Source organism: Pseudochaenichthys georgianus, chromosome 8, assembly GCF_902827115.2.
Source record: "Pseudochaenichthys georgianus chromosome 8, fPseGeo1.2, whole genome shotgun sequence".
Lineage (NCBI taxonomy): Eukaryota > Metazoa > Chordata > Actinopteri > Perciformes > Channichthyidae > Pseudochaenichthys > Pseudochaenichthys georgianus.
Window position 1 is genome coordinate 10,753,232 of NC_047510.2, and position 20,013 is coordinate 10,773,244.

The following is a 20,013-nucleotide window of genomic DNA, read 5'->3' on the forward strand; positions in this document are numbered from 1 at the left end:
CTAATAAAACATTTCCACATATATGATTTTAGTAAGAAAAAACAACATTGAAAGATGTTTTTATCTCACATTGAGGTCTATGAAAAGCCATGGGAAACTGAACACATTAGGGACCTGTAAGCTTTAGGAAAGAAGCCTGACATGTTTACACAATCCAGTCCAAACTAACAAACCCTCCCATGTTTGATCAATACATACTGAGGAGATGTTATACATACAAACAGTTTGTTAGTGAGGGGGTGTACCTGCTCCAAGGAAACACAACTTTTATCACAGCATCACACACACACACTCACGACAGGAAGAGCCGACACATCCGATTACTTCTGAATCTGATAACCGAGGGTTTAACAGTAGATTAACTTCTCACTTTGCATCATCTTCATTACAGCAATACAAGATAGTCAGTGGTCACAGAGAAAGTTAACATTTGAACAACCCAGTGATAGAATAAATAAAGGTGCAGCTCCACCTGCTGGAGTAACGGATTCACAAAACACCAGTTTATGTTCCAACATGGGTTTTAATCCTCCATCAATACAGTCATTACATTATAACAACACGTTCAAGCTAAATAAAATATACTGTACAGTGACCGTTTCAAAATAGTATTCATAAGTTAATTTTTTTAATATGACAGAATCTTTTCAGTTTTTTCAACCTGCTTTTTAAATGTATATACAACAACGTATCAGTAATAATGCACTCTATTGTAAAAGAAAAATATTTATGATAATTCATTTTCAGGTTTAGATGAGTAAGTACAGTTATAAAAGTGGAAAAACGTTGAATCAACATTTTGAACAAGAGCTCAAATTGAAGGCACTTTATTTACATCATAAAACTGTACATTATATAAAGTAAGATTGTTGATTCAGTTTAATAAATGTTTAAATATTCTAAATAAAAAGACATTTCAATCAATAATAATAAATAATTGTTACTCCAAATAGCCCAGAGGATATTAAGACAAACTGGCTTTTTCTTTGTATTATGTTTGTGTCTTATTTTTACGTTTATTTTATTTTATCTATTGTCTTTGTGCTTGTTTTATATATCTTTATAGACTTTTTAGAATGCTTTGCAGTTATTATGAATCTTGTCTAAACATTGTGAATTGCTCGCATCCCATTTCCTACACTTTACATCTCTGTGTTGTCCATTTGAGTCTTCTTTTTGTAATGTGTTGTCTCTTAGTGGATGTTTTCCATTTTCAAGGGCGACTGTCTGCGAGGGAGTGTGGTCGTCTTTCAATCAGAAGGTTGTGGGTTAAATCCCAGCCCGTGCTTTCAACATGTCGATGTATCCTTGGGCAAGATACTTAACCCTGAGTTGCTCCCGAAGGCATGGCCAACAGTGTGTGAATGTTAGTTCCCAGAGCGATGTACACTGCTCTGTATGAATGGAGAACTTGTAGCATGTAACGCGCTTTGAGGGGTCGTAAAGACTGGATAAAGTGCTATAAGTACAGTCCATTTACCATTTATCTATGTTTAGGTAATCTTTCATCTTATCCTGGTTGTATTCCATGTTTTTTCTTGGTTCTCTTCGCTTTGTTATGGTTTTGGACATATTTTATGGATTCTTTTTTGCAATAGAAGTTCACGGTCACTTGATGAAGAGTTTGGGTCGTAGGGGCCATGGACCTGCTCAGGCCTGTTTTACTTTTAGGACACTATCAAGCCTTCCTTCGATCACTTCTCTGGTAGCAGATGTTTGTCAGTAGGACTAGCATTCCCTTAAGTCTGTGCGGTAGTGCATGCAGTTTGCAGAAGTAAGGTCAAGACTCAAAATCACAAGCCGAAAATAGTTCACCAACATTTTACAATTCAACAAATGTTACTTCCCAATTTGAACCTTTCTGAGAAATGCTTTGCTATTCACGTTTGGAAAGTTGACAGGGTACAAACATGTATTCACACATGCAGGATTACAATACTTGTCCTCCAATGCCTTGTGTTTCAGTCCCATCAGCAAGTGTTGCCTGTGACCTTCCTCTTTCTCAGAGAGACCAGGTCATAAAACGGATCTTTGGTGATGCATGTCCTGAAAGAGAAGTGTTGTATTCAGTTTTAAACTGAGATCATCAAGAGCAAGGCAAGGCAAGTTTATTTATATAGCACTTTTCAACACAAGGCAATTCAAAGTGCTTTACAAAAAATGAAAGACATTAAGCATTAAAAAAGAAAAGCTAATAAAATAAACATTAAAAGAAAAAATACATGGATAAAAGTTACAGTGCAGTTTAAGATATGAATAGTTCAATAAAAGCAGCGACAAAAAGATAAGTCTTCAGCCTGGATTTAAAAGTAGTAAGAGTTGCAGCGGACCTGCAGGTTTCTGGGAGTTTGTTCCAGATATTTGGAGCATAATAACTGAACGCTGCTTCTCCATGTTTAGCTCTGACTCTGGGGACAGAAAGCTGACCAGTCCCTGAAGACCTGAGAGATCTGGATGGTTCATCATTCAGCAGGAGGTCAGAAATGTAATTTGGGCCTAAACCATTCAGTGCTTTATAAACCAGCAGCAGTATTTTGAAATCTATTCTTTGACACACAGGAAGCCAGTGTAAAGACTTCAGAACAGGAGTGATGTGATCCACTTTCTTAGTGTCAGTGAGTAGAAGTAGTAGTAGATTTTTCTCTTTGCCTTTATGTCAACAAAGTGACCATTTTCTCTGTACTGCAGGCATTGTCACTTCTACAGTAGCTTGGGCAACTGCTAGTATTGATTATTAATGAATATATTAAATCTATATAATGAAAGAAAATAGAGAAAAAAACAACTATTTACAGCTCTCAAGGTATAATCTTTAAATTGTTTGACTTACAATGGAATCGGCAAATGTTACTAGTAGACAGATTTGTATGGATATTTGACATGTTTCCTGTGAGTTCTCATAACGTAGACAGCTCTTACCTGATCGCATCCATCCAAACGTCCCGCTCTTCGGATCCGGCGGCCCGCAGCTTATAGGACTGATGTTTGCCCTGCACCACTCTGCCTTTGTTCTCCGTCTTGCAGGCCTTGATCTTTTGTCCTTTGGGGTTATATAACTCCAGACAATACTGTTCAAACACAGACAAAGACACACATGCCGTACTGTTACTTTGTGCCTATGCTTTCTGTTTGTTCTATGAGCTTTCTGATAGGCTTTTGACTCGCTGTTTCAACACTTGTGTTACATATATTCATTTAGAAATAAACTGTGTCATTCATTAAGTTGTTTGGCAGCAGATTGTGTTTTAATTGTTTATTCAATAGGGACAGAGCACACTTCTAAACGTCAGTTTAAAAATACAAGGTCCCACAGCTGTACAAGTGACACATACACAGTAAACGAGTGGGAAAACACATTTTGCAATATGGCAAGATATTCTTCTAGAATCACTTAATTACAGATAACCATGAAATCCTCATCACTGCTACACATTCCAGCTTTTTGAAATAAACATTTAAGATTTGTCACATCCTAGCTTGTACACCTTATCTAAGGAGAACACCTAGAGGAGAGGATTGTGTAACGAAACATTTGGGGAATCTCCCTGCATTTATCTCCAGTTATGGGAGGGTTATTTTTTATTTTGTAATATTTCCATTCTTCTAGATTTTCATTCTGATAATGAATGTTTGTCACGATGGCTCATTTCATTTAAGAAATTCTATTATTTAGTTGCCTTTATAAAATGCTTTCCTAGTATTTAAGGTATTGAATACCTGTTTGTTGTTGTCTGGTAGGCTCCTGACGCACAGGTTCTCCAGAGGAATAATACCGATCGGGTCTTTATCCTGCAGGAAGAGGCGGATATTAAAACACAGATTCAACCTTTAAACCCCACGTAGAATATGTACTGTTGAAGCAAAGGTTTTGTAGCAGCAGAAAGACAAATACTTACTGTGGTGTATTCAAAGTAGTACAAGCAGCTGTCTGTTAAAATAAACCACCTCCTCTTCCAGGTTTTAACTCGCCCACCTTCAACAAAGACAACATAATTGTAGGAAAACGTTTCTTTTTGTAATCTTCTCTAAATACAACAGCATCTTAAAGCTTTTTGAGTTTTAAGTAAATCAATTATTCTAAGGGTAAATGTTCGATTTGATCTTTTTTTCATGATTAATGTACACATTTATTCTCAATTAATTTGTATCAGAGAATTTAAGCCGCCCTCCTCTGGCTCTGCAATAACAACTCGTTTTTTACTTACAATGGCCCTAATGCGCAGGAGAGACTAAACGCCTCCAGGAGTGTCAGATTATCTTCTGTGTGTTACAAATCATCTTCTCACCCATTTTCAGGAGCCAGCCTTCTCTGTCTGGATTAAAAAACGTCAGCGTGAGGTCGTTCCCATCATCCTCAGGGATTTTGAATGGCTCGCTGCGGATGCTCGCATACAGTTTCTGGAAGAGATGACAATTTCAACATCAGATGTAGAATATTTCAAGTTTTCGAAAGTCTGGTTTTCCTTAAAAAAATTGGATGAAGGTCAAAAACCTTCAAAATGAAGCTTTAGCGCAAGTTCAATAAGGAAGACCTAACACGAGTCACTTACACGTCACTCGATGGCTCCCGTCACCCCTCAGCAGCCAATAGCTGCACATGCTAAATTCCTTAAATGCCTGCTCTTCCTCCCTGTCAGTTGTCATTTGCAGATGACCCAACCCGCCTCCACCCCTCTCGCCTCCAGTCTCCTCCAGGACAAAGCTAAACCTTCCTTCTTCAGATCGGTCCCACCTACTCAGCACCACCACCAGTGTCTAGACCCCGGGGATTTCATCGGAGCGGTGCTTTCCCTCCTGAATCATTATCCTGCAAACCGGGGCCTAATCGCCAAACACCATTACATCCTCCTGTTGTATTATCATGGAAATCATTTCATTCATATGACGTGTAACAATAAATATGTAATTCTTACATCACGTCTCTCCGGTTTGAACCAGAGTTTTTGCTCACGTCTACTGTTGTCTAAAGGCTCAGAAACAACTTGTTCATACAGTATGTTCCACAGCCAAGCAGAAAAAACACTTTTTTAGCAAGAAATGTGTAAATGTATCCTGCACTAAACTCAATATGAGAATAAGTTATATTTTTCAAACTTTTATATTTAGTAAGCACGCTATTCCTCAGATCTTTTAGTAAGCGGTCTCATATCAGAAAGATTTCCTTTATACCAAACTACACATGGCAACAAGCCTTTCGTACTTCCTCCCGCACTGTGATTGGACGGTGTAGTTCACTTGAAACTGCTCACAACAAAATATATTTAGAGACATTGCTGTTGATGTATTTGTAGTTTCTGAGCAGCAAAGGATCAGTGCCATCTAGTTCTGCTATATGACATTTATATGGCATTTTCAATCCACCTCTGAGGTGAACCATCCCTTTTCAACAGAAGCATTGGTAATAGCATCAGACCGTGAGCAGTTCTGCGGGCAGGTCCTCTCCGTGGTTGATTCCTCTGTTCATGGAAATGAATCGCTGCAGATTGGGTTTGTCTTTCACGTTGGGGTTGTGGAGACTTGTGTTGAGCATGATGATGGCAAAAGACAGGATGTAGCATGTGTCTGTAACACACATCAACACAAATACACACACCACAGTTAGTTTCCTTCAGCTGATCATCATCAAATAAAACCCCATTATAAATAAAAGGTTTGTGTGAGGCAGAGATGAGAAGATAGCAAGGCTTGTCGTGTGTTGTGAAAAGAAAGAAATATAACAGTGGATAACTTGTCTTCTAGATATTTATGAAATTAGGGAAACTTTTGAATTCGACTGTCTGAGAAAGTGAGTCAGGCAGCGCCTTTGTTGTTCGTACCCGTGGATTGAAAGACCCCTGGGTTACAGTCGCAGTAGCGAGTTGCAAACGCCTCCATCATCCTGTCAATCTTCTGAGCTTCTCCCGGGAGACGAAAGCTCCAGAGGAACTGTCTGCAAGACGGCAGAGGAGTCAAACAACATGCATACACCATATCAAACACACGCTGTGAAGAAGGAGGAGAAATCCCTCATCATCAGAAAACAAGAAAAAAGGTAAAACTGCTGCAACGTTTTTTGCTGATATAAATTCTGCTCGACGAACCTCAGCGCCTGCACCAGATTCAGGTCGGAGAATTCATGCAGGCCCACAAACTCTTTCAGTGTCTGCAGATGCATTTCCTCCCTGTGTGAAATTTAAATATAGTTAACACAATGTTAAGATGTAGTGTAAACCCTTTTATAAAAAAAACATTTAAATGCGGAATGAGTACATTTGGCCGATAATTGGCTGGAGTAGTTCATTGCACTGGTTCTTTTGATTAAAGTAAATACTTATTCAACCACTGCTTTTGATTTAAACGAATGTTTATGTTTCATTTTGTGGCATCAGGATATATTTCAGCCACGGTTTTCCTCCTGATCGAAGTTACATCCATGACCTTTGACGGCACCCGCCTGTCATTCAAAGCAACCAGTGATATGGTTAAATAACTTTAAGCCCGAGTATATCTTAAACAGGTGAGTTTTATAAAAGTTACATCCCGTGCAGTGGTCAACAAAAGGGATATAAGCTATAGATCCCAAAACCATTATTTCAAAAACGTTTATTTGTGCTCTAATTCTGGCCATTTCAACGTGGGGGTCTTTGGAGATGGACATTTCGGAGCCAGCCTAGAGTGGCCATTTGATTATTTGCAGTTTTGTGCACTTTAGCATAGATAGACTGCGCTGCTTTATTACAACCCATTTCAGTTAGTTACCACCAGGCTCACATTTTGTCAGAGCACTTTACCTGTCTCCCAAGAAGTTGCCAATGGCGGTCTTGTTCAGTCCCTCCTCTTTGTAAAGAAACTCAGCCACTGACTCTGCTCGCCATTCCAGCAATTCATTTTCCACTAGGTAATGGACACCCTGTAAAAACATTAGCATGCACATCAGTTATGTCCATGTTAACAAAGAGTACCTTTTCCAAATAAAACCCTACTGAACATGAACACTGAAGTAATGGAAGAAGCTGACGTCAATGGTGGTGAAGACAACAAGTCCCATGATCCCACTCTACTTTACGACGCCACTAAACTCCATCCTTTGTTATTGTTTTGATTAAGAGACCCAGGGTAGCAGAATGGTTTTTGCATATAACGGTCATTCAAAATCACACAATGCTATTGTACTGTCCCTTTTTGACAACAAATGCTTTACACCTATTTTATTTACATTTTTGTATTTTAAGTTTTGAACTCTTGGTTGGACAAAACAAGCAGTTTGAAGTCACCACATGGGCCCTGGGAATTTGTAATGATAATGTTTCATTACTTTTGACATCATTTGATACAGTCCCTGGGGTCGAGTTTGAGACTGCAGTTAAATGAACTGTCCCTGGTTTCTAGGAATTTATGAAAACACAATTATCAGTCAGAAAATGTGGGATATACTTAAATAAAAGTGAACATAAGTTAAATCGCCCTTTTTTTGGCCAATAAATGGAGCGTCTCATCATAGCATTATATGATTCGATGAAAAAATGTTGCTTACAATTGAGCATTGAAGTGGATTTGTTTTCTAGATGTTATATTTGAGGGGGGGGGAGAAAGGGCCATTATGTTAATGTGTGTGTAAGCTGACTAAAGGTCACTTACGGCATTAACATTTCTTTAGCTAGTTTGAAATGTAGATTGAATATTGGCTGTTCTTACAGAAACTGTAGTTTGTGAATGTCCCTGACGAGCTTTTATGTTGGCCAAAGCTTGTTTATATTCTTATCAGCAGTGCCAACTCTGCAGGTTGATAATCAAGAAAGTTTTCTTCTACTCCTCTGAGTCACTCTTCGTCATTGATCACCGTGAAAAAGAAGGCGAAAAAGGTTAGCACACCATTATCTTACTAAATCTCAAAGCATGTTCACATCCAAAACCAAACCAAATATGACCTTTTCTTCTGAGTGTGCACTCCTGTTGAGTAGCTCTTCATATCAATTGCACTTTCAAAACCCCTTTAACCCCAAGAAGCCTTAACACTTCTCCTCCTCCCACTTGTACGTGTTCTCAGGCCTGAGCTCAGAGCGGTCACGTGCCGAGGGACTCAGTTTTTAACTGAGTACGCAGAGAGGAAGCAGCGAAAAAGACGTAGGTCGCTGTGGTGAAGTGGCGCTTCTGCACCACTTCAGGGAACAGGATGTGGCTGTTCTCGCTATTCATCATCCTCTGCGTCTGTGCACAGTTTGCGTTTCTGCACAACACACACACACACACACACACACACACACACACACACAGACACACACAGACACATACTCTAATCTACATCAGCTCTGAGACAAGTTATATTCGCTGCCATCAGACTGTTAACCTTCAGATCCAGGGGAGTTTAAGTCAAAAGTTTGATTTGACCTTCTACCCCTTTACTCACTGTAGCATACTTTTTAAATGTTGAATATAATTATTAGATTGTTATCAAATAGGAAATAAACTCACCTTGTTTGGGTTCATGTTGAATTTCTTTTTCCCACGTAAGAATCTCTTGTTCCTCACAACATTTTTACTGCAATAAAGATTTTTTTTTACATTAGTATATCATACAACATAAATACAATTATTAAATAAAGCAGACATATTATGCTCATTGACAAATTCATACTTTTCACCCTCTCTCTGAAACCAGAGCCCAGTCTGCCCTGATTGGTTAGCTGGCTGTCTTTGTGGTGATTAGTCAACAGTTTAGAGATCACCCTCCATTAGCATATCACAACCAATGTGTGGGGGTGTTAGCCAATAGAAGCGAGTTTTACATAGTGATGTCACTATGTCACTGAAGTAAACAAAGGACTATAATTGAGGCTTGTGGGAGAGAAACTCCCTCTGTAGGGAAACTGTGTTTGCAACTGTGTAGTCTGCTTTCTCAATCTGGATACAGCATCACTTCTTTGCAGTTTTGCTATATTTATATGAAATACATAAAATCATAAAGACATTTAAAAAACAAAAACATTATATGTTGCTGAGGCTCAAAATGTTTAAACGAGAAGTTATTTGGAGTTTTGACTCGACTTGATAATAACTCGACTGATAAATCAACTATTAAAACAATCAACATGTTTATCAATACATTTTCTGTCATTGAACTATTCACTAAAATAAATTCCTCAGAGCATTATCTGAATTGTTCTTAAAGGTGTATCTCATAATTGTATTTATAGTTTTTGGGTGAGATTAGCAGTCCAGTAGCCTACTGATAAGAGTGTTTATCAAGCCAGTAGCACAGTTATAGCTAAATGAAGTGTCATCATACAGATGAAATGTAATTATCACTTTCTGAAATCAGCGTCAAAAGCAATAAGAAGTCAGCCACATGCACATAATCTCTTCAAATGTTCACAAGACTTTGAACATCAGTGAGCAACAGAAGTACTTATACTCCATGGTTCAAGTGAAAATATAATACATTTGAATATCCACATTTAAGTCATGTGTTGAGAGTGCATGAGAAATAGTTGGCGAGCAAGTAAACAAGTAAAGCTACAATTACAGATAAATTGTTGAAATTAAAACTAAACTAAAAGTAATGATAAACAGCTAAAACAGTAAACCTGAAAGGGGATCGCAAAGTTGCTAAGAGCCCTGGATAAACAATATAATTAGTTGTAATAGTTGAGATTAAAATGTTTCGTAGCTAAAACTAGAAATAAACTATAAGTTGAAATAATTATTGCCATCTTTAACTAAAGTTGGCAAACTATCTAAAAACAATGGATGAACAGTAAAAAAACTAATTAAGATAAACAGTTGGAAGAGTTGGCTAAAAGTAATGTCATTGTCTGAATAAGTAGGTCAAACTAAAGGATAAACAGCTGAAATTGTAATCAAAAGGAATGGATCAACGGTTCAAATAGTTAGCTTGAAGTTCTGGATAAACAGTTGACAGAGCTGTGAGGCTGCAATCGAGGAACCACTGCTACGGGCTATGTCAAGTATTTTCATAAGAAGAAATGCAGTTCTAAAAACATCAGGGTGAAAGGTTTGAGTGGCAGGTTTACAGGTTACACTGCAAGTGCAGCATCTAATCGAACATATGTTGACTTCTGACTCAAAAAGAAAATTACAAAAAGCTGCTTCTATGAAATGTTCAAACTGAGCACTTACTACAAGTGAAGTGGTAGTCTGCCAGTGTCGCTTAAATAAGAGCGAAAGACCGTGCTGACTCATAGATAAGCTGATCTATATACAAAAAGAGCAAGAAATACTCACTTCTGCTCCTTCATTAAGGGGTGGTGGATATCTGGCATGACGTGATTGATTTCCAACCTCAGCTTCTGAGACAGGGAGATGAGAATGAGAGCAGTGTTGTAGCTTAGTACCAAGATTTGTCATTATTACAGATCCCCATAGAATCAATGCTAGATGACTCAGGGCCGATTGGTCCCCGTCAGTTATAAAAGAGGATCTTTAAATAATATTTCATTGAAACTTGTTGAATTAAATGCCTTTGTGTGCTGAGAGCTTTGTCCAGGCAGCCAGGAGAATAATAATGAGGGATTTATTGTAAGACCTTGGAGGGATATATTCATCACATTACCTGAATGTCATCCAGCATTTGAAATGTGTGAATCCCATAGGTGTCACCATCCCTCCTCTCTCCTGGGGCTAGGATTGGTGAACCTGTGGAAAAAGTATATTTGGGAAGGCAATCAGTAGACATTCAGCAGCAATGTGCACTTTCTTGACAACCTAGCTCACGCCTACGCTCCCTCTCTCACAGACTAGCATACATCCAAACGTCCTCCTAGTTAGTGGACAGTAAGTAGGGAATGAGGTCTAAAAACATCCCCTTCCTCTTTACAATCCATCCATCCATCCATCCATCTTCTCCCGCTTATCCGTGGTCGGGTCACGGGGGTAGCAGTTCCAGCAGAGAGCCCCACACTTCCTTTTCCCTGGCAACATCAACCAATCATGTTATTTTGTGCAAATGTGTTAATGGGGGGATGATTTGAAACCGATTAAAAAGCAAGTTTAAGGCACAATATGTAATGTTCTACCACAAGGGGTCTCTCAATAAACAAATACCAAGAGTTGGTTGGTGTCGTGTAGTAGCATGGGATAATGGGAGGGTTTCTCTTCATCACCACAGTTTCTCCGAGTTAGGATTCTTTCATTTTCATCATTCAGGACGTTTTTGGGTGCCCATTAAAACCAGTAAAAAACACAAATATATAGCGATTTTAGTTAAAAACTAGAGAATGCAATTCCTGAAGAAATTGCTAGTGGGAATGCTTTATGCTGAAAAGCTGACGCTAAACTGCTATGCTGAAATGTAATGTGTAAGAAGAAAGTGAATGATTTAGATTAAAATGAAATGTGTAAGAAGAAAGTGAAGAATTTAGATTGAAATGAAATGTGTAAGAAGAAAGTGAAGAATTTAGATTGAAATGATACATGAACACTGGGGGCTTGAATATGTGATGAGAGAAGAAAAGAAAGTAAAAAGGCTTGGAACAGCAGCAGAATATTTGAACCGCAAACTTCTGAACTAAGTTGATGGCGAATGATCTGTCGCCATGGCAACGGCATTTGATGACACCCCATAATATGATTAGATGCGTTGATGGCTGCATCGTTACCAAACCTGTGAAGTCTTGGGCTGTTTGGAGTATTTTCACTCAAGTTATGAGAAAATCTCAAAACTGTCCCGTAGATGTCTTCAAGGCTGGACTGTTAGCACACTTGAGCACTTTTTGAACATTTTCATATAGTTATAGCGACATCATGTTTTATGGTGAGGGATGTGTTTCCATGGAAACGGCATATGGTGAGATCTCAGATTTGGCGTAGAGCTCTTGAGGCATGGACCGGTGATATACAAGTGAAGATTGGGGGACGATTGGACCGTGTCGATTGGACTTACAGCCTCATCGTGTTTCATGGCGAGTGGTCTGTCGCCATGGCAACGGCATTTGATGACACCCCATACTACGCTTAGATGCATTGATGGCTGCATCGTTATCAAACCTGTGAAGTTCTGGGCTGTTTGGAGTATTTTCACTGAAGCTATGAGAAAACCGTGTTTCAAGATGAGCATTGTGTTGCCATGGCAACGGCATTTGAAGAAATCTTAAAACTGTCCCGAAGATGTCTTCACAGCTGGACTGTAGAAGTCTGCTGCATGTCAGTTGGAGTGATGACATCATCGTGTTCCATGACACAGGTGTTTATATTTGAGCTAACGAGCTCTGTAGAGATCACAGGTTTCCATTGTTCTGAATGAGAGATAAACCTCTTACATGTGAACGTTTTGTGGAAGAACCGTAACAGATATCTGTGAAATTTCAAAACGTGAAGCATGTCAAGGAAGTTGAGTATCTGAAGTGTAATTTTTGTGTAGTTTCGGGTTAATAATGTGGCCTTTTTGGCAGTTTAACTAAAGGTGTGCGGCTGCTACCGTGAGGAAATATCTGCCTGAAATTACAATGGGCTTTAATGGAGGCATGTTGAAAGTTTGTGTCACTTCATGCCCTCAAGAGGCATTTTGTTTAATTATTTTTGCTTAATTATTTGTCATTTTTCATGCTGTGAGATGTTTTCCTACGTTTGTCATGATAAAGTATGTCTCAGGAATGTAGGGTTTGGGAATTATGGCAGTTTAAAATAAATATATGAAGGCAAATTTCAAGATTTTCTACCCTCTAGCTGTGACATCACGCACTCTAGTTAATGTTAAAATATGAAGAAAACCTCTAAAACATGGTCTTAAAAATGTGTAATATCTCTAAAAGTAAGAATGAGTTTTAAAAGTTGTTTTACACGAATAATGTCAGAAAGATGTGTAACATTTTAAAGTTGGAATGAGGTTTCTGAGTGAAAGTATGAATGAACAGTTAGCAGTTGAAGTCGCATGAAGATTTGTTGAAGTCTGAAGATTTCCTCCATTGACTTCAATGTTAAAAATGTGATGTATTATGGGATGTATCTCTGGACTTATGAAAGTTATGAATGAGAAAGGTAATAGCCATTGATTCCCGACCGAGCTGAACGTTTTGATGTTTGAACGGAGTTTCTGCGATGTTCAATGCGGGAGGAGAAGAGGGCCAAAATACCGGCGGAATAATAATAAAAATGTCCTGCGTAGAATAACAGTTAGTTGGAATGCTGTTAACAGCATTCCCACTAAATCAGTAATTCTTCAATGCTGGCCAGTGGAAAACAGACTTAAAGGTGGGGTAGGTAATTTTGGAGAAACCAGCTCCAGTGCGCTAGAATTTGAAGATACACAAGCGGAAAAAATCTGCCACTTCCTTACAGAGCCCCTCCTCCAACACACACACGAACGCGCACATGACCAATGCAACCCGGTATCACGGCAAGACATGAACATGTGACGATTTACCATGCTGGGAGACGTGAAGATGTCACGATTTCGTCCCTTCAAACGTGACAGTTACACGGTATTGTTAACCCATGTTAACCAGTGGAGAAATACCCGGAAATGCCAAGCAAATGCTACCCCGACGGTCGGTTGTTATTGTCAATATTAATATAATAATGATTTATTTTGTAATATTCACACTCGATTACGCCGATTTTCTTGTTGCCCCAGCTGGTCGACACCTCTTTTAGCAGAAACAAAGGCTACATTAATGTATTAAATCAATGTTAATCCATGCGTGTGGATGTGGAATTAACGAACGTGATGTTGTGCAATTGCGTTGCCAGGCAACAGCTTCGGTTCATGTTAATTTACAAACTCTTCAACTACAACCGTAGTTATATTTAAAAACATGTTAGAAGGCCTCATGAAATACTTTAATGTAAATTAAAATGTAATGTGAAGGAATGTGTGTATAACAAAATACATCGGTCATAAAGTAAACCGGAAACAGACGTAGGCAAGATCCTCAGCTCGATGATTGGATGGGACGAAATCGTGACATCTTCACGTCTCCCAGCATGGTAAATCGTCACATGTTCATGTCTTGCCGTGATACCGGGTTGGACCAATGAGGGCACGAGATAAGTTTGTGCACAGATGGAAGGCTGACAGGCAGGTAGGCCATCCAGTAATTTTAGCCGGGCCGGCTAAAATGATTGGTCGTGCTTTTTACAGTACTACGGCTTCCACAGATGAAATTTTTTTATGGATTTTTTGTCAAAGCACTTAAGATATTCATTGCTATCGGGATGTTAAGAGCATTCCATGGAATATAAATATAGAGCACATATAGAGCCGTCCATGGCCAAGCCCCAGCCTACATCAATGACCTTATCCACCCGCACATCACAACCCGGGCCCTGAGGTCCTCTGAGCAAGGCCTCCTAAGAGTGCCCCGAACCAGGCTAAAGACTAAGGGTGACCGTGCCTTTGAGGCGGTGGCCCCAAGGCTTTGGAACAAACTCCCCCAAATAATAAAAAACTCGGCCTCAATAGAGGTTTTTAAGGGGCGGTTAAAGACCCACCTCTTCCGACAGGCCTTTGGGTCGCCGGAGGAGGTGAGTTAGTGGCTGTCTTCTTTTTTTTCTTTTTTTATTATGGGTGTTTTGTCGTATGTTTTATCCTATGTATTACCTGCTGCCGTTTTATGCCTTTTATTCTACATTTTATAGTTGTACTGTGAATTGTGTCCTGTGTACTGTACTGTAAAGCACTTTGTACATCCGTGTTGAGAAGGGTGCTATATAAATAAAGTTTTACTTACTTACTTACTATAACAAAAAGTATATCTCAAGCCGGTTTCTCAAACTTACCTACCCCACCTTCAAGTGCTTTGACCAAAAAGGTACTGATGTAAGCTCAGCTTGTTCCTCTGACAATTCTAGATCCAGATGTTCTGGAGCTTTCTACCGGATGCCATATTATCCGCAGAGGTTTCCTACTTTCCCAAAACTGGTCCCATGATAACAAACAATTTAATGTTTACAATAAGTGTTTCTCCTACAATGTTCCGCTAAAATTGAACTTATTGGAAACCTTTAGGGTTAAGTACACAACTCAAAAAGATAGATAACATAGATCTATTTGAGATTTGAATACCCAAAAGTTACAAATTATATCTTACATTAATAAGGCTGATTTTGGGTTAATTAAAGCACACTTTATTTGAATTTGTGTGGGTTAGTCCCCAATTTTGTGGCGTAAAAATCAAGTAACATGCACAAAGCTAGATAGGTTTTAATTTGGTCTCAAATGATAAAGAATAAAACTGAATTGTCAAGTATCTGTTGTAGAAAATGAAAAATAATTTCCACATATAGGGCATACAAGATAAGTCAACATTACTGAATAGATTGTTACCCACAAAATCTATTAGCAGCATTTGAAGTGAATTCTATTGACCTAACATCCCAAATCCCACAAAAGCCTTGATATTGTTTTTTGAACTGTAGCTTTTCCTCATTATATTGATTAAAATTAAAAATGATAGCGTACCTTTTCCCCAGAGGAAGCTGTCTTTTCTCCGTACAGCCATGTTTTTGATGCAATGTGACTGATGGCTGTACAGGAAACAAAACTGTGAGTGTGAGACTGAAAAAAACTCAGTGCTGCTATTTTGTGACACTGTGGCGCCTCTCAGTTCACTCAGCAGCCTCTTACTTCATATCTAGTGATGTGCACAGCAAAATGTTGACATGGACTCTCTTTATGTGTGTGGACATTTCTTTAATAAACGTAGATGTCATTCATGCTCTACAACTGCGCAACATCGCTATTGCACATGTCTTATTACAAATACAAAACGCAACTACAACTACTACTATTACTGCACACCTCCATAAGAACCATACAATTTAAATGGAAAAAATATGACAAACATACACAAAAGGGGAATGGCCTATAAGAGGAGCCACACTTTATCTTTGTAATATACCAAAACGTTTTTTATTTGCATTTAAAGACTTGGGTGTCAAACATGTTCACTTCTGCAGGAAGGAAACAGCCTAAACAGTGTGTGGTTACCTCCAGTTTAAATATGAGGCCCCCTCTAGTGGGGCTTAGCACCTCAGAGAATATAAAATACAGAAGGATGTATTTCTGAACAGGGGCAGTGGCTTTGACCTCCAAAACATCATATACACGTTTTTTATATCTTTTGATATATCTGATACCCTTAATATATGCCTAAAAATAACATGATAGAAGATATTGAAGCTACTTCTTTTTGAAGCTATCATTAAATCTATTATTATTATTATTATTAATTGTATTATACTTAGTACAAAATATACTGTACAAAAAAAAAAAAAATCTACTAATAACTGGTTATATGTCAGAAATAATAAAATATTACTTAACTGGATTTAATAATCAAACATGTGCGTGGGGGGTTAGTCCTGTGTAATAGTCAGATATTATTTTTAAACATAATGAGTCAAGATCAGTGTATTTTAAGCAGGATGTGAGTATGTTGTGTGACTCTATCATGCTAACTTTCCAATTGTAACATGGGTCACTTTCTGTTAGGATGAAGAGAGTGAATATAGCTTTGTTTTTTTAAGTCTGACGTAAGAGTTTGAAGCATTTGAATCGGAAAAGTTCAAAGTTAAAGCAACCTTAATTGCCCCCAAAGTGGGAGTAGTAACATACTAACCCAGGGGTCGGCAACCCGCGGCTCTCGAGCCGCATGCGGCTCTTTAAGCCCTCTACTCTGGCTCCCTTGAGCTTTGTGAAGCTGAGCTTTGTGAAGCTGACCGTTGAGCGGCCCGACCAAGCAAGGAGGCAGAGGCAGAACGTCCCAAATACAACCCGGTGTGGGCATTTATTACTCGTGGACACATGATTCACAGCCTCAATATTGCTGTCCACGGGAACACAGTCAGCAGCCACAAGGATCTCACACACACTAACAGGAAAACAGAACCTAAATACACCCAGGACTAATCAAACCAACAAGACACAGGTGAGGGGGGAGGAGAAACATAGGGCACCAGGTGAACACAATCACCAGCAACAGACAAGACGGGAGGGGGAACACTTTTCAAACTAAAACAGGAAACAGAGACAGACAAACTAAAACATAGACAGATCGTAACAAATAGATGCATAAATTGCATGTATATTCACATTCTTCCTGTGCCATGTTTCAGTGTAGAACATATCAATATACTTCGCCAAATATGAAGCTATATTATCCGTAATGGAGGCCGAGATCTATGGCCCCAGAGATCACCTCCGTTACAAGCTTAAACAAAAATAAGAAGGAAATAAAATAAAGATATTTGTAGGTCTATTTATATTTTGTTTGAAAATGTTTTGTATCTTGTATTTTGAGGTGATACTGTGAAGGCTTCTCAATTCTCTAATTTCCCCTCCTCGACTCCTCGAATCCTCGGTCCTCCGGTAGTGACCCGGAAATGGATTTCACCGCGCCATGTTGAAGGACATCTCATTTCTGTAAATGCACATCGAGGACTGAGGATCGAGCGTCGAGGAGGCTCTCTGGAGGAGCTACAACCGAGGAAACACTGATGGGTCCTCCCAGGGCCGGCCCTGACCAATTTGCCGGATATTTTACAAATCACCCCCCTTTCAAACTGTATTCTTGTTTATTAATAACAACTTTTTTGTACTGTCAGTATTTTATACCTGTTTTTCACCTGTTCTCTTATTTTTTTATAACTATAATGATCATATAAAGGTGTGCCTTTACCTCACTGAGCTGAGATTATCAGAGCCTCTCAGTCTTTCAGGAGAGAGCTCTCTAAAGCTCTCCCCCCCCCCCCCCCCGCGGCCGCTTACACAGTAAATTCCAATGTTAATAAAAGCACACAGAAGCTGTGTACGTTTTTTGGGAGTTTGATTTATTTTAAATTAACACTAATACAAAATTAAAACCTATGATTGCACACTAAAACCATTATTTCAAAAAAAGAACAATTTCACATAAACCTTTGGTTTTTACTGGGACTGGGGCAGTTCACTTGATTTTGGGGGGGGGTGTGTGCCATAGTTTATGGGTGTTGTACGCAATATAGGCGTAGTTCTGTTAGTATAAGATAATGAGATGTACTTTGTTGATCCAAAATCGGGAAATTGTGTTGTTATGAAATGAAAAAAAACATATATTTTTTTTATTTCTAACTTTTTTTTTTTTTCAGTTTTCGGCGCCCCCTATGGGTTGATGCGCCCTTAGCATTCGCCTATACTGCCTATGCCGAGGGCCGGCCCTGGGACCTCCACGGCTCCTCTGGATGTATTTCCGGGAACAGAGATGTTTCAAAGAGTCGTGATGCACGGCCGGACTGATCTCAGCCAATGACAGCTCTGCATGCATCCCCTGGATATTATTGTATTAACTGCTTTCATCGCAATGCGATGTTTCCAGTGAGAACAACTGTGAGGTCCTGCAGAAAGCAGAGCAGTGTGTATATAATATATATCACTCAGTATAACAGGCCTACATTAATCTCTTTATTTGTATGCTTTAGTTGAGTAGATATCTACAAAAAAGAGTCTATATTTTTCGAAAACTATTTAGTGCTTCACATAATAAAATACACAACGGCTGTATCCTGATATATTTATATGCTTTAGGAGCTGTACACACACACTATGAGTCTGGAAGTACTTCCATTCGCTTCGTTTTCATCTGTAGATGTGATTTGATGTGTCGTTTGTACATTTTGATGGTGGAAAACATAGGTAAATGTGCCGTTCGGAATGTTTATAAGTAGGTGCATGTTGTACAGTGTGTAGGTACGTGTTGTACAGTGTATGTGTGTTGTACAGTGTGTAGATGCAGCGGACAGACAGGTCTCAATTTATTTGGTGTCCTATGCTTACTTTTAATACTTGGAAATAAAACTTTTGGCCCGTAATTTAAATTCCCCATTTCAGAGAAGGTTATTATGTGTTATTACTGTTGTGTTATTCAATAATACACGTGAGTTCAACTGTCACAATTACGTATCTCTTTATTGGTAGCCCACATGCTAGAACACTCCTAGCTCACATGCCCCGTTACCATAACATGTCGTCCGCCTATGACGTCAATGAACCGTGCCTGTAAGGCTCCACTCCTATTGGCTAACACACACACATATACAATAACACCACATCTCCCTTTTTATGAATCAATGGGTAGACTGCCATTGACTCCACAGACCTTAGAGGATTATTCTGCCTCTGTAGGGTGGAAGGTCTGTTCCTATCTGAACCAGATATAAAATAACAACAACTCCAGACCTTCATGAACTAAATGTAACCCTATGATATGTTGTGTATTACACAACATTAATGCACAACATTAATAATAACCAGGTTTTTTTACTCTCTTATAAAACTCTCTATAGTATCTCTTAGACTTCTGGTTTGTTTACAAGTCCAACCTAGCCGGTCTCACCACGGCTCTCCCAGACCTGGTTCTCGGGGTAGGTGGCAGATCTTGAGCACCGGGCTCAGGAGGTTCTGCAATATGCGGCTCTGGACCACCTCCTGAATGCTGCTCAGCTGCATCCCTGCCGCTCTGCTCTGACGAGGAGTACATGGGGATGAGATGATGGCGATTACGCCGGACTGTCCCATGACGTCCCTCAAGAATGTAGGAGTGCGGCATGTTGTGACTTCCCATAACCTGATTTAGTATATTTAGTATTTAGTGAAGATGGCGCCAGCAGTGTGCACGGCGAGACGTCTCCCAGGCCTGTTCGGCCTTTTATTAGTTCTAGTAGTTCTATTGTTTTGTGTTTTTTGTCAAAATGTCTCTGCTCTACTAGTTTACGACCGCCAGTCGCTTATGGAAATCAAAGCGTTTCAGGAGGGGGTATTAGAGCAATGTTTGGGAGAGCCAACCTCGAATCCTCCTCCTCCACTTCTTTCAAGCATACCGACATACCTGCGCCGCCAGGTATATGCCATCCCCCAGAGGAAGCGCCCAAGACGAAGGGGAAAGCGGGGCGGAGAAGCCGTAAGGATCAGGGCTTACCTGCTTTCTCTACGTGGAAAGGCCCCTGGCCTCAATAGCAGTGGATGCTACGCTGCCCCGATGACTAGGCAGAGATGGCTCCTCCACGTCTTTCCGGATGGCCGCTCAGTGAGCCTACCGGAGCAGG

General features: G+C 39.4%; 1 protein-coding gene across 2 annotated transcripts; it reads right to left on the bottom strand.

Annotated features, from left to right (window-relative positions):
* Positions 1 to 503: 503 nt before the first annotated feature.
* LOC117451584 (cytohesin-3-like) lies at positions 504 to 15,491 on the bottom strand. Of its 2 annotated transcripts, none has more exons than XM_034089968.2 (13): positions 15,395 to 15,491; positions 10,550 to 10,632; positions 10,222 to 10,286; positions 8,452 to 8,518; positions 6,771 to 6,889; positions 6,081 to 6,161; positions 5,817 to 5,929; positions 5,414 to 5,562; positions 4,287 to 4,398; positions 3,897 to 3,973; positions 3,718 to 3,789; positions 2,920 to 3,068; positions 504 to 2,046 (listed from the first exon to the last, which is right to left on the bottom strand). In XM_034089968.2, the coding sequence occupies exons 1-13, from the start codon at positions 15,432 to 15,434 to the stop codon at positions 1,971 to 1,973; spliced, it is 1,203 nt and encodes a 400-aa protein (XP_033945859.1). In that variant the 5' UTR covers positions 15,435 to 15,491; the 3' UTR covers positions 504 to 1,970. The 2 variants fall into 2 exon arrangements, with proteins under 2 accessions (XP_033945859.1, XP_033945858.1); XM_034089967.2 differs by having other exon boundaries at positions 10,222 to 10,283; positions 15,395 to 15,470.
* Positions 15,492 to 20,013: the final 4,522 nt, after the last annotated feature.

Bases quoted from the DNA above. Each gene is read 5' to 3' on its own strand.
- LOC117451584 (XM_034089968.2), bottom strand. From the start codon at position 15,434: ATGGCTGTACGGAGAAAAGACAGCTTCCTCTGGGGAAAAG. The intron at 10,633-15,394 runs GTACGCTATCAT...CTTTTTCCACAG, and splicing joins CAGCTTCCTCTGGGGAAAAG to GTTCACCAATCCTAGCCCCA. The intron at 2,047-2,919 runs GTAAGAGCTGTC...CTTCTCTTTCAG, and splicing joins GTTTGGATGGATGCGATCAG to GACATGCATCACCAAAGATC.